Genomic DNA, 14,161 nt, shown 5'->3' with positions numbered 1-14,161 from the left:
AATATCTAAATATAGTGTCGATTACAGAACGTCCATGATTTGCTATTTTTATCACAAGGATGCTATAATCTATTTTATGATGATTTCCTGGTTTAGGGATAGATGTGTTTACCTTCCTACTTCCGTTTCAGAGACGAGTATATTTCCTGGTTTGATGTCTCGATGGACAAAACCCATGGTCGTCAGGTATTTCAAAGCTGACGCTGAAATGTATTTAAAGAATCCCAATGTGTCATAACGCAGTGTGTTTGAATGAGAATACTGGTATATCATGTTAGAATTTCAGCTTCTTGTTCTACTTATAACACAATTTAAGTTCATATTCATTCATTACTTTATCATTAAATAAACGATAAAAGTAATAATAAATTTAATTCCAATTTTTAAAAAAATCATCAAAATGAAAACGGGTACCAGTCAGTATCAACAGGCACCAGTTACTTTTGTAACACGCTACATCCTTTGCAGTTTAAACATTCTTAATTTAGACATTTTAAAATAAATTGACCTTAGCATAAGGATGTACAACAGCGAAAAACCCCATCTAAGAAAACCCGATTAAGAAATGAAAAGCATTTCCGTTCTACAGGCGTATCTGATTATCATATTCAAACTACTTGCAATACCTGATTACATACTTAGAATGTGATATAGGTTTCACGATTTCATTACACACCTATGATATTCGTTAGAGTAAATATTTTTACACACACACACACACGTCCGCATATTTTTAACATTGAACACAATTGTTCTATAATTTTGCGCCAGCAGTGATTTACAACAATGATATTCAGAAGAATTGTAGGCCTATCTTTTATATATTAACATCAATGATATGCCGGTTAAGAATTGTATCATTTGTATATTAACATCAATGATATGTCAGTTAAAAATTGTATCATTTGTATATTAACATCAATGATATACCAGTTCAGAATTGTATCATTTGTATATTAACATCAATGATATGTCAGTTAAAAATTGTATCATTTGTATATTAACATCAATGATATACCAGTTAAGAATTGTATCATTTGTATCAATGACATGCCAGTTAAGAATTTATCATTTGTACATTAACATCAATGATATGTCAGTTAAGAATTGTATCATTTGTATATTAACATCAATGATATGCCAGCTCAGAATTGTATCATTTGTATATTAATATCAATGATATGTCAGTTAAGAATTGTATCATTTGTATATTAACATCAATGATATACCAGTTCAGAATTGTATCATCTGTATATTAACATCAATGATATGTCAGTTAAGAATTGTATCATTTGTATATTAACATCAATGATATACCAGTTCAGAATTGTATCATTTGTATATTAACATCAATGATATGTCAGTTAAGAATTGTATCATTTGTATATTAACATCAATGATATACCAGTTAAGAATTGTATCATTTGTATCAATGACATGCCAGTTAAGAATTTATCATTTGTACATTAACATCAATGATATGTCAGTTAAGAATTGTATCATTTGTATATTAACATCAATGATATGCCAGCTCAGAATTGTATCATTTGTATATTAACATCAATGATATGTCAGTTAAGAATTGTATCATTTGTATATTAACATCAATGATATACCAGTTCAGAATTGTATCATCTGTATATTAACATCAATGATATGTCAGTTAAGAATTGTATCATTTGTATATTAACATCAATGATATACCAGTTCAGAATTGTATCATTTGTATATTAACATCAATGATATGTCAGTTAAGAATTGTATCATTTGTATATTAACATCAATGATATGCCAGTTCAGTATTGTTTGATTACGTATCTATGATATTCACCAGTGTACTGGTTTTTTTTTATTACATTTACATAAGCATGATATTGATTAGATTGATGATTTTCCTTATACAAACTTTATTATAATATCGATCCCATCTTACCGAGTCACGAGCTCCCCTTGGGTTTATATAAAGCGGAGCGGATCAGAAACACTCGACTCGGGAAGATGATTGATCCGCCTTTAGAGATTTATTTTATCTGTCTTTAATATATAGATCTAATTTGACAAATGCATCACTGGCCAGAGATACTGGGTGACGTATCTTTTACCAATATCGACATTTGATGACATCTACATGTACCTGTGTCTGATATAAGTATTACGATATCGGGAAGTCCTTGGTGATATCACGTGATATACTTGTGTTAACGATGGGTGTTACAATATCAATATCTTAAGATTTTTTTATGTATGACATAACAATATTACCGATGAAAGTTACCGGCGATATCCACATAATGAACCCCGTGATTATATTGTATGTGTCTAATTACTGATAAGTGTTTAAAAGATGTCGATATCGTGAGCTCCACGTTAATATCAGTGACGTATCTATGCTACTGGCGAATCTTACCATATCAATACTGAGAATTCCTTGGTAATATCTATACAAACGATTAATGAGTTTTGTGATATTGATATTGTAACTGAGTGACGTACCAATATTACTGTGTGACGTACCTATATTACTGTGTGACGTACCTATATTAATGTGTGACGTACTCATATTACTGTGTGGCGTGCATATATTACTATGCGACGTACCTATATAACTGTGTGACGTATATATATTACTGTGTGACGTACCTACATGTGTATATTATTGTAGTGACGTACCTATATCACTGTGTGACGTACCTACATTACTGTGTGACGTACCTATATTACTCATAAGTGATATGATATCAATATCGTGAAGCCCATGGTGATTTTCTGGTTCTTCTAGAAGGCTCAGCACTGACCCCCTCGGACAGAACTCCATCACAAACACCATTCTACCAGAACCAATCTACAGTAGGGAAAAATTTCAATACTTAAATGTACAATCTATTTATATTGCTTAAATGTTCTACATGTAAAACTTTCTTTATCAACTTAAATGGAAAGTAGGTCCTACTTTATTACAACAAGTGCTGTATATAAAATGAAAGAGATGATATTTTCATTTCTATCATAGATTGTTTAAGCTTCCATGAACATTACTTATTTTTCATTGACTTATACTATAACATTCGGGGGGTGGGGGTGTATGTGGGGGTGGGGGATGGGGTTGAGCACTATCTGGCTTACTTCCTGCTGTATGTCGTAGAGCCGGACTATGTTAGCGTGCTGCAGGGTTGTGAGTGCTATTGTCTCCCGCTCCAGTTCCACGGCAGAATTACCAGACCGAGGCACCTTTAAGGCATACGTCTCACCAGTCCCCTGTCATAATGGAATAGTTCAAATTACCTATACATATATCGATAGTAGAGAGAGGTCAAAAACTGGGAGTGATTTTGGGGCTGAAGAATTCAGAAATTAAACGCGCGGAAGTTGGCGCAATAAATTGCCCGTGTCCTGTATGGTATTTCTGTAAAACCTTGTGATATGGAACACAATAACCAGTCAAAATATGGAACACGCTCGCATTTCGAAATGGAATATCTTATTTATAATTGTTATCGCTTGAAATCTTTTTGTTAAAAGCTAATACTACTGCACGTTATGCAACTCTAACAATTATAAATATAACTGCTTTTTTATTTAATTTTTTTTTATTCGCTGTCACGTTTCAAAGGCAAAGAATGTAAACTTATATATAAACTAATTTTGAGAATGATTATGCAGATTTAGAAGGAAGTAATGCTTGTAAAGGTGTTTAAGAGTCTCAGAGATCCATCCCCACCCCATCCCAAACGGACATGTAATACACATTTGATATTTGTCCACTTTTTTTTTTTTTTTTTCAATTGCAGTTTAAGGGTACGGTCAAAAGGTGATTTAATCATATTCATTAAACACAATCAAACGTCCAGTGACAAGATCGTTATAAACATCGTGTAATAATCGTATTCCCAAAAGAACTGCCGAAAACTATTCACCTAACCTTATAAAGTTGTGTACACAGGCACGTAGCAACCAAGGGGGTGGCGTATTGTCCCACGTTTTCTTTAAAACTCCTTTTCCCGTTGTCATATATGCCAAGTCCGTTGATTTTACATGGAAAGTTTGATTGGATGTCCCCATTTTTAGTAATAAATGATATGGTGATGTAAGAGGATTTTGAAGTTTAATCATTTAATCAATCTTCTTCGCTTGCCCCCCTCCCCCCCTCTCTCTCTCTCTCTCTCTCTATCTCACTTTGGAAAACGATGCTACTTGCCTGGCAGTATACGGTATATGTTTATATATAGATTACCTTGTGGACCCCTCTGTAGACGTAGGAGAAGGCCCCAGTCCCCACACGGTCCTTCGCCCTATATAAATAGTTCGCTGTAGAGTGGACTGCACGGGCGTCTCCCATAGTCTGGTGTTGATTCTTCAATATGGAAAATCATAGAAAAATTCACTCCACCATCGGATTATTTCTATGCAAATGGGACAAAATCTGATATATATAAAGGAAGTTGTTCATGTACACTGTATATCTTTTCCGCGTTGTATAATGCAAACATTTTCCTTATAGAATCAATAACACATCCATCGCCTGTTCACACAAAAAAGCTTTTGAATATGTACATGACGTTTGCATTTTCGTATATTGTATATGTGATACTCCTTTAAACGCCATAGAATATGTGCGAACCAATAATTTTTTGGCGGAAATGGATCACTGTTTATTTTTTACTTTATTTCTTTCCCTCTTTGAAATATAAGCAATATGGTGCGTATTTTGATGTTTAGAAACACACTGAAATCGATGTAAATGTAAGATTTGTAACACGAAGGTCATGAAGAATTCATGAAGCATGAAAATTACAAAATATTATATAATGAACATACAATGTGTATGTAATAGTTTACCTCAACCCATTCAACATCGATTTGTCAAACTCGAAAAGATTTCAACACATATAAAACACATACAAATACATATTGACAAATATCAAGCCGGCTTACCTGCTGTAGAACAAAAGTTGTCGTAAATGACACGCGTGGGGAAAACCCACATATAAAAATAGAATTTAGATCGCGGACTTCCCCAAAAGAACTAGTTTATCAGGTATGCGTGATCGATCTTAATTATATTAGACTTTATTTCATCAACTGGTTATTTCAATTTACAGTATCAAAAAGTATGACATGTCACGACATCGGCAATGTGACAATGGCGCATTCTCAGGGGCTTGTCTTCTGAATAGAAATAAAAATATGAATCCTCTTTGAAATCACCTCCGAAATCATTTTGATAATGTCGACACGGTTTGGTAATCTATACATCGTTTAAATAGCGCATCCTGCAAGTAGTATATAAACGTACATGTAGGCCTACATGACTTATACAATATACACGTGTACAGTGTATATACAGTGATATGATACTATACTTACAGCGTGTGTTATTCAAACGATTATATTAATTACCAAAGCGTGTCGACACCGACTTCATAGGTGATTTTAAAGAGGATTCGTAATCCGGAAGACAAGCCATTGGTGGGTAGGTTAGTGATATTGTTCTTCATTCTCTCTATCTCACACCTAAATGCTAAGCGTTAACACTGTCCAGGTCAGAAGTTGTCTGCTGGCAATGGCCGAGGGCTTAGCTCTGGGCCGGTGTCATGTTTAGAAAATGCGCTGTCTTGCGTCATAATAATGCACTTTTCATCCCAAGGTTACTCCTCCATGTCTTTTATTTCAGCAACACTAAACTCAAACAAACACTATTATGGTTTGTTTGTTGTTTTAGTTGGGATTGGATCGGACTTTCGATATCACCAATCTGTGCCTATCATCTGAAGCACTGCCTAAATGAGCTATTATCAGGATATCAAAAAAAAAACTATTTTCATATATGCAGATATGATATTTGGGAAAACACATTCAAAAATGTTTTACAAGTTACAAGGTTATAAAACATATTTACTCTTACATTTACAAACGGACATTTTTTTCTTCTCTTTTCCTCGCTGCGTTTCATAAAATAGTTCGCTTGATATTGCACTATTTATCCAAATGTCAATTTTTTATGCATTTGTCAGCATTTGTTACTTTAATTCATAAGTAAATAAATGATCTTATTGGGTAAATATGTAAACAAAACATCAACATATATATTTTGTACGCAGAATGTTTTGACAATCCAAAACCGCAGGAACATATCCTAAAAACTTGTAAAGTTGTAATCCCGGAGCTAGAGCAGTGAAAAATTGAAAGGGCAAGTCAAAAAAAATTCAAAAGCAACCATGTAAAATATTTGATAAATTCTTGCATAACATTAGTCTATATATGATTGCGATCCTAGGCCCTCAAGTTCTCATTATTTACATTTTTGTTTTTGTTTTTTGAATAGGCTATGCTAATCTTTTTCTACACGGTGGTTACGTTAGTTTAAAACAGACAATTATGTAGGTGTTCTTGTTGTATCATGTGTACAATGTATATTTCATGCTGGATGTTCCAAGATTTCTTTTCCGAGTAAAACATCATACCTTCTACATGTAGATCAGTGGCGGATCTAGACCAAAGTTGCATTTTTAAAGATCATAATTCGGGGTCTTTAACTCTCCTTTCAGAGTCGGAAAAGGTACAAACTTGGGTGACATCTCCTTTGAAATTTGTTTTCGATCTGCCTCTGCAGAGATACATGCACATACAGACATGAATTGTATGGATTGGATCATATTACTTGGAGATAATGCTGGTGAATGGTAATTAATACATATGATGATTTGTAAGAATATTCTAGAATGAATGACTCGATGATAAAGAAACAACAAATTGGAACTTTTTTTGTGTACTAGTACCTTGGAGATATCAAAACTGAACTTGCTATCACATTCCTGCATTTAAATGCCATCTTTGAAAGAAAAAAATCAATACAACCATTTTATAGGAAAATGCATTTGATTAAAGTACATGTATATGAGTTGGCGAGGGAAATAAATCTAAGGAGTATCTTGAGGATATCGGTAAAACTTCACGTCTTGCATCCAATGATACGCATCTAAATGCGCCTTTTCCTTTCCATCTAATGTACACCCAGGTACTAAGCACCAATAGTGACTTGGATCGTCATTGTGGGACTGCCCATAGCTCTTTACGGACCGTCTGCTAGCGAAACACCATTTGTATCGATGTCAACTTTGCCTTACAATTGGTTATCATCACGTGACTGTGGTCGGCACATCCCGAAAGTTCCGTATTCAATTTGAATCTGAATCATCTAACAATGAATTTTCATATTGACATGATGGACAAAGGTAAAAAAAAAACAACAACAAAAAAAACCCATGGAAATCTTCCTTGAATGGGGTCTATTTACTTTATAAGAGAGCAAATAGGTTCCCACGTGATATTTTAAGCGTCTGTGAAAACTCAGCATTTTATCAACAGGGATCCCGACTACCGGTACTTTCAGAACTTTGATTTTAATTTCTTAAAAAAGGTATATCCTGTGTTAAGCATCTGATTCCCTATTTTATTGGTAAGCATATACTCCGTATATAAAGATTGTAAATCTCTCTCTCTCTCTCTCTCTCTCTCTCTCTCTCTCTCTCTCTCTCTCTCTCTCTCCATGTATACAGTTATCGCATCGGTGCTAGAGGCCATAAATGGTGAAGCTAACGAACAGTGATCAATCTCTGAACTCCTATAAGGAATACAAAATAAGAGAGAATAGATATATAGCAGACTAAGAGGTGGGTCAGGTGCCTAGGAGGAGTAAACATCCCCTGTTGACCGGACACACCCACGGTGAGCCCAATATCTTGATCGGGTAAACTTCAAAAAGCTCGTCTTTAGATTATACTGTGGAAATCTGTGGGCGATCCACTACAGGGGGAGGAGGTGGTGGTGGACCTATCTTCCACTCTTTGGAGAACCTACCCATCCCCAGACCCGTCCCGCCCCTAGGGGATCCGCCACCGACGCCTCCTCAGAGTGGATTCTAGGACAGAAATTCACAGGACAAAAAGTCACGGAAAAAATGGCATTGGACAAAAAGTCACAATTAGAAATTCCATGAAAGTAGGACAAAATAGTACAAGACAAAAAGTCATAGTTGATCAGAAAATATTAATTTCTCTATAAATTTGAAGAAAAAAAATATGTTCTTTTTGTTAAGTTTAAGAAAACATATATGTAAAATATGTCACATGTAGATGAGAATTTCAAACTTTAAATTTTGATAATGATAATTCAATAATAATTATCAAATTTTATTCCTTTTATCATATCTAACTGTAAGAGAGAGAGAGAGAGAGAGAGAGAGAGAGAGAGAGAGAGAGAGAGATTCTTTATATTGATAACCAATATAAATGAGCTTTGTTATCAAACATTAATGATTGTTAAAGTTGGCTTCCTTTCATTTCCGATTATTATCAATAGAAATAGTTTGTGAAGTCATATGACATATGATATGCTATATAAACAGGGCCGTAAATTACATGGAGGCGGAGGAGACAGCTGCCTCCTCCAACTTTTGAGCCAAAAAAAATTAAAATTTAAAGTTCATTAGAATTTATGTTGTTTCCAATAACTAAGAACATGATACCTCCCTTAATATTTAAATCTTTCTTTTAGAATGAGTTAGTCAAGTAACATCTTAGAAGGCCCTAGAATCAAGGATTTTGCACGAAACATGTTCAGTGTGCACAAAATGCGCTCAGCGTCTGGGGGCCTGGGCGGCCCCCAGACCCCCGCCTAATTTCCTGCCTCCTCCAAATTGAAGGTCAATTTACGGCCCTGATAAACAAGTTAATGGTTTTTTTAAAAATATTTAATAAATGTGGTATACACAAAGTCGATCATTTTTATGACTTAGGCCCTGTGCCTTTCTGTCTGTCTACCACCGTACGTAACAAACCTAAGTGTAACAGGACCTTGCCCCTTGGCCCTACAGGGACTATTTTGTCATACGTTTTTAGCTCACCTGAGCTGAAAGCTCAAGTGAGCTTTTCTGATCACCCGTCGTCCGTCTATCTGTAAACTTTCGCATTTTCGACTTCTTCTCCAGAACCACTGGGCCAATTTCAACCAAACTTGGGACAAAGCATCTTCTCGAAGGGGAGATAATAGTGAAAATACAATACAATCTTTTGAAAATCTTCTTCCGAACCACTGGGCCAATTTCAATCAAACTTGACACAAAATATCCTTTGGTGAGGGAGAGTCAAGTTTATTCAAATGATGGGCAACGCCTATCTCCAAGGGGAGATAATTGCAAAATAGTGAAAATACATTGACAACTTTTAAAAAATTTCATCTCCGGAACCACAAAGCCAATTTCAACCAAACATGGCACAAAGCATCCTTGGGTGAAGGGGATTCCAATTTGTTCAAATGAAGGGCCACGCGCCTTCCAAGGGGAGATAATAGCAAAATAGTGACAATACATTGATGACTTTTAAAAATCTTTTTAGAACCACTGGCCCAATTTCAACCAAACTTGCCACAAAGCATCCTTGAGTAAAGGGAATTCAAGTTTGTGCAAATGAAAGGTAACGCTCCTTTCCAAGGAAAGATAATAGCGAAATATTGAAAATACATTGACGACTTTTAAAAATCTTCTTCTCCAAAATCACAGGGTCAATTTCAACCGAACTTGGTACAAAGCATTCTTGGGGCAAGGGAATTCACTTTCGTTCAAATGAAGGTCAACACCCTTCTCCAACAGGAGATAATAGCAAAATAGTGAAAATACATTGACAACTTTTTAAGATCTTCTCCAGAACCATTGGGCCGATTTCAACCAAACTTGGCACAAAGCATCCTTGGGAGAAGAGGATTGGATTTTGTTCAAAGGAAGGGCCATACCCCCTCAAAGGGGAGATAATCACAAAAATAGGGTAGGGTCATTTAAAAATCTTCTTCTTAAGAACCACTGGACCAGAAGAGCTGAAATTTACATGAAAGCTTCCTTACATAGTGCAGATATCAGGTTGCTAAAACCATAGCCCTCAGGGGTAGGATAGAGCCATAATTGGGGATGAAAGTCTTACATACAAATATATAAGGAAAATCTTTTTCTCAAGAACCACTGGGCTAGGGAAGTACAAATTCACATCAAAGTTTCCTAACAGTACAAATTCAAGTTTGTTGCAATCGTGGCTCCTGGGGTAGGATGGGGCCACAATAGGAGATAAAATATTTATAATATATATAGGGAAAATCTTTGAAAATCCTCTTCTCCAGAATCATTAGGCCAAAGAACTTTACATTTACATCAATGAAAGCTTCCTGAAATAGTGCAGATTCAAGTTTGTAAAAGTCATGGCCCCCGGGGGAAGGTTGGGGTCACAAATGGGATCACATTTTTACATACGAATATATAAGGAAAATCTTTAGATGTGGGCCAAGGTAACTCAGGCGAGCCATGTGGCCCATGGACCTTTTGTATTATTTTGGTACTTTCGTTTAGACACCAACATCAGGAATTTAATTATATACTGTTAGTGCGATCTGTCTTACCGGGGTAAGTAATTACTCCATGTATTTTCTCTTTGAGAAAATAAATGATTCTCTCCTTTGACTGTAGACTAATCAATTTTACGAAACTCCTCGTAACCATAAATAAAGCTGTCTATGAGGAGTTTCAGGTTAAATCGGGCTTATTAACCCCCTGTGCCTTGATTTAGTGCTATCGAACTATTCGGCTAGTGTCATATAACAATAATACGAAAACGAAAGTCGATATCTTTCCCCCTGCAGATTCCAGGAACAAAATCATTTTCGGTTTAGCATTAAAGGTAACCATTTTCGCAAAATGATTCAGCGAATTCTTTTTATTACAATGTATCGATTTCTTTTTTGATATACACAAGTTGTAACTAAAATAACATCGATACACATGCTAAATTTCTTGCTAGATAAAAATCTTAAATAGTACTTGAAGTTTAATACCCGTATCGATGGAGAGGCTAAAAAATTGGAGATGTGCAAAGCTGGACTTCAGGCCCACACCGGACCTATTCTAAACTTTTTTTTTTTTTTTTTTTTTACAAAGCGTGCTCGTTTTCTTAAAGTGTGGGGCACATTGTATACATCATGGGGCTTGATAAAGAAACAAATACCTTTAGTGAGAGGTTACAGTCCCCCGTTTGTTTGAAACAGTTGAGACAACACGTTTCACATTGATCAAATTACGTTGAACTATTTTTAGTCCAATTTCAGTGTGTCGCGGTTACCGACAGTGCTAATAATTCAGTAATCAAAGGCAACATGAAGGTGCATGGCTGTATTTTTACGAATCTTCTATGCGAATAAAAATATGAAAATAACTGAAAACTGTTTTAATTTTTCCTCCGGATACCTTGGACATGGTTACCGATATGTCCCCATTGCCGCATATCGTGACATATGTACATCACTATATATACTGCACTGCCGTAAAAGTGACATCTCTATATTATACCTTCGGCGAAGACACTGCCGATGTATTTTTGACCGCAATTATCAATTAGACATCAACGTACGTTGCAGTATGAATCAGACTCCGTGTACATCTTAAGTTAGATTCCAGTCTCAGGGGGGAAAAAGGGGGTTTTATTTACGAGATCAATAAGGAATATGCAATCAACGTGACTCAAGTTGATTAAAGTTGTGACCCAATGACATACTCAAATAGCCATCATTGGTCATTTAATATTATTGAGCTATCCAACTTTATCATACAAGGTACTAAAAACTAATGAGAAACAATGTCCTTTCCCATAAATGTGCAAATATTAATATTTTTCATATTATTCAAGAATTATATGATCGCCGGGTCGTTAACATGCAGGCTGTGTTGCTCTGTAGAACTTAGAATCTTACCTGTGCTGAGTGCCGACTCTCCGCAAAATGCCTGAATGTTTAATCACAACAAAGCCCGTAGCTTTTCCGGAATTCCCAGTCAATGTGGCTACACACACTAAAAAAAAAAAAATTGGTATTTTTAAAATTGCACATTGTTCACAGTGGCGGATCCAGAAATTCGGGGGGGGGGGCACATGTGAAAGCCAAGTATAAGCCAAAATACTCACCCAATCTAGAGAGTTTTCACATTACTTCTGATTTAAACCTAATTAATTCAATTTTTTATTTAAAAAAAAAAGGGGGGGGGGCTTTAAATCCGCCACTGGCTAAGATCACTACACTTCAGCTGAAATAGTCCCGATCAAGATGTAACTTTCTTTTCTTCTGTATGAGATAAATGTATTGAATGGTGCATATCATATCATTTGTGAGTAATTTCATAATATGGATTTTCGTTTAATAAATATACAGCAATGTATTAATATCTTACCAATTTCTAGGACTAATAAACCCTTTATTAAAGCTTCTCTTTTATCTTCAATATTTGTCCAAAATTACTGCTGACGAAATCAATATATCGGAAGAAACCGTCCACTTCATTTCCATAAAATGACTCTTGTTTACAGAAATTGACCTGTACCTATTTCCAGGGTTATTTTCATTTTCTATTATGCTTCTTGACCTTCTCAATATAGATACGCTTAACCAGTAAGTTTCGCTTTTCATCGTGAAGGCATTCACCCTCAAAACGTACATTGTATCTTGAAGAATTTTGGCAACAGCGATTCATTATGGCTATAAACAACTGTTAGAGTTATACTCTATAATCAGCTGGAACTACGTAGTTCGTAATATTGTGTGTGATAGAGTCATTCCAGGATTATCATGATCATTGACTCGATAAAAATCTCTCCGGATTAACAAATTACGTCACTGTAGCCATGTTGACAAACTAAATGCTGCATGTACTAGTTAGTATATTTGTGTGCAGTTGTTTCAATTCTAAAATGATTAAATGATTAGTGGAAAGCATGAATTATTGGATAAATTGCGACTTATTTTGTAAGTGTCAAATTCAGCGAGTCACATTTTTATGTACATTCTAGCATGTCTGAGTTGACTTCTTCGTTACCCTGTGAACAAATTAAACTTCTCATTGTTTTATTATTATTATTATTATTATTTGAAAGGTGGTGTAAATTATGTCATGCAATTCGACAACTTTGAGAAAAAATTAAAATAGTTGTTCTATCATTCTAATAGTATTGAAAAGACAATCCATATCACTACCAGCGTCTCCTGTTTATGAGGGGGATGTCCTGTATATCACTACCAGGGGGTAGTATAAATTCCGGGCTCTTGTAAACAGATGCGGCGATCGAAATGAATTATATCATGTAGATCTCAAACAATACCAAAAAATGCAGAGAACTAGGCTATGGAGCACTAGATTAACATAAACTGAATGCAGAGAACTAGACTATGGAGGACTAGATTAACATAAACTGAATGCAGAGAACTAGACTATGGAGCACTAGATTACCATAAAGTGAATGCAGAGAACTAGACTATGGAGGACTAGATTAACATAAACTGAATGCAGAGAACTAGACTATGGAGCACTAGATTAACACAAACTGAATGCAGAGAACTAGACTATGGAGCACTAGATTAACACAAACTGAATGCAGAGAACTAGACTATGGAGCACTAGATTAACACAAACTGAAGTGATTAAAGATATCTTTCATTATTTGAAGGTATCATCAATTCATTTGATTCGTGCAACAATTCAATTGACGATCTCTTCAAATAATTGATTATATCTTCAATTTTCAACTATTGCGCGCATTAATTGTTCTGCTGAAGTGATGAGCGTTAATAATTGAATTGTTGTTCTCTTCCAATGAATTGAAGATGACAACAATTAAACTAATGTGCACTACAATGCATTCAATTGAAGAGAGCAATAATTCAATTAATGCGCGAATCAATTCAATTAATGCACGCACTTTATATAGCATATAGCTAGCTCTACATAGCATCCTGCGCAGTAGTGCTCTAACGCTGTGAATTCAATTACTGCGCGCACTAACGGAGGAGAAAATCTTTGGCTGGACCGGGAATCGACCCTGGGACCCCTGTATTACTAGTCAGGTGCTCAAACACCACTGAGCTATCCAGGCCGATATCCACGATCCGTATAGCCCTAATTACTACACGAGCATGAATTCAATTGATGACAGCAATAATTGATTTGATGTGCGTATCAATTCCATTTAATAATTGTTCACAATAATTGAACTGATATCTTTAAATAAATAATTAAAGATATTTTCAATTATTTGAGTTTATTTTAATTTGGATCTCCGTGCTACCACGATACCACAATTCT

General features: G+C 35.3%; 2 protein-coding genes across 2 annotated transcripts in view; one reads left to right on the top strand and one right to left on the bottom strand.

Annotated features, from left to right (window-relative positions):
- LOC125656602 (uncharacterized) overlaps window positions 1-14,161 on the bottom strand; it is a 50,670-nt gene that overhangs the window by 11,214 nt on the left and 25,295 nt on the right. Inside the window, exons 12-17 of the mRNA XM_056145624.1 lie at window positions 11,785-11,881; window positions 4,933-5,023; window positions 4,232-4,351; window positions 3,124-3,255; window positions 2,713-2,842; window positions 113-203 (exon numbers count right to left, since the gene is read on the bottom strand). Of these exons, the coding sequence (XP_056001599.1) occupies window positions 113-203; window positions 2,713-2,842; window positions 3,124-3,255; window positions 4,232-4,351; window positions 4,933-5,023; window positions 11,785-11,881 (661 nt within the window). The remainder of the gene's footprint in view (window positions 1-112; window positions 204-2,712; window positions 2,843-3,123; window positions 3,256-4,231; window positions 4,352-4,932; window positions 5,024-11,784; window positions 11,882-14,161) is intronic.
- LOC125653515 (ADP-ribosylation factor-like protein 6) overlaps window positions 5,677-14,161 on the top strand; it is a 36,027-nt gene continuing 27,542 nt past the window's right edge. Inside the window, exons 1-2 of the mRNA XM_048883075.2 lie at window positions 5,677-5,878; window positions 6,546-6,680. The gene's annotated coding sequence lies outside the window, so the exon portion shown is untranslated. The remainder of the gene's footprint in view (window positions 5,879-6,545; window positions 6,681-14,161) is intronic.

The sequence above is a fragment of the Ostrea edulis genome, chromosome 7 (genome assembly GCF_947568905.1).
Source record: "Ostrea edulis chromosome 7, xbOstEdul1.1, whole genome shotgun sequence".
Lineage (NCBI taxonomy): Eukaryota > Metazoa > Mollusca > Bivalvia > Ostreida > Ostreidae > Ostrea > Ostrea edulis.
The sequence above is the reverse complement of the archived record's forward strand: the minus strand, read 5'-3'. Positions and strand labels throughout refer to the sequence as shown.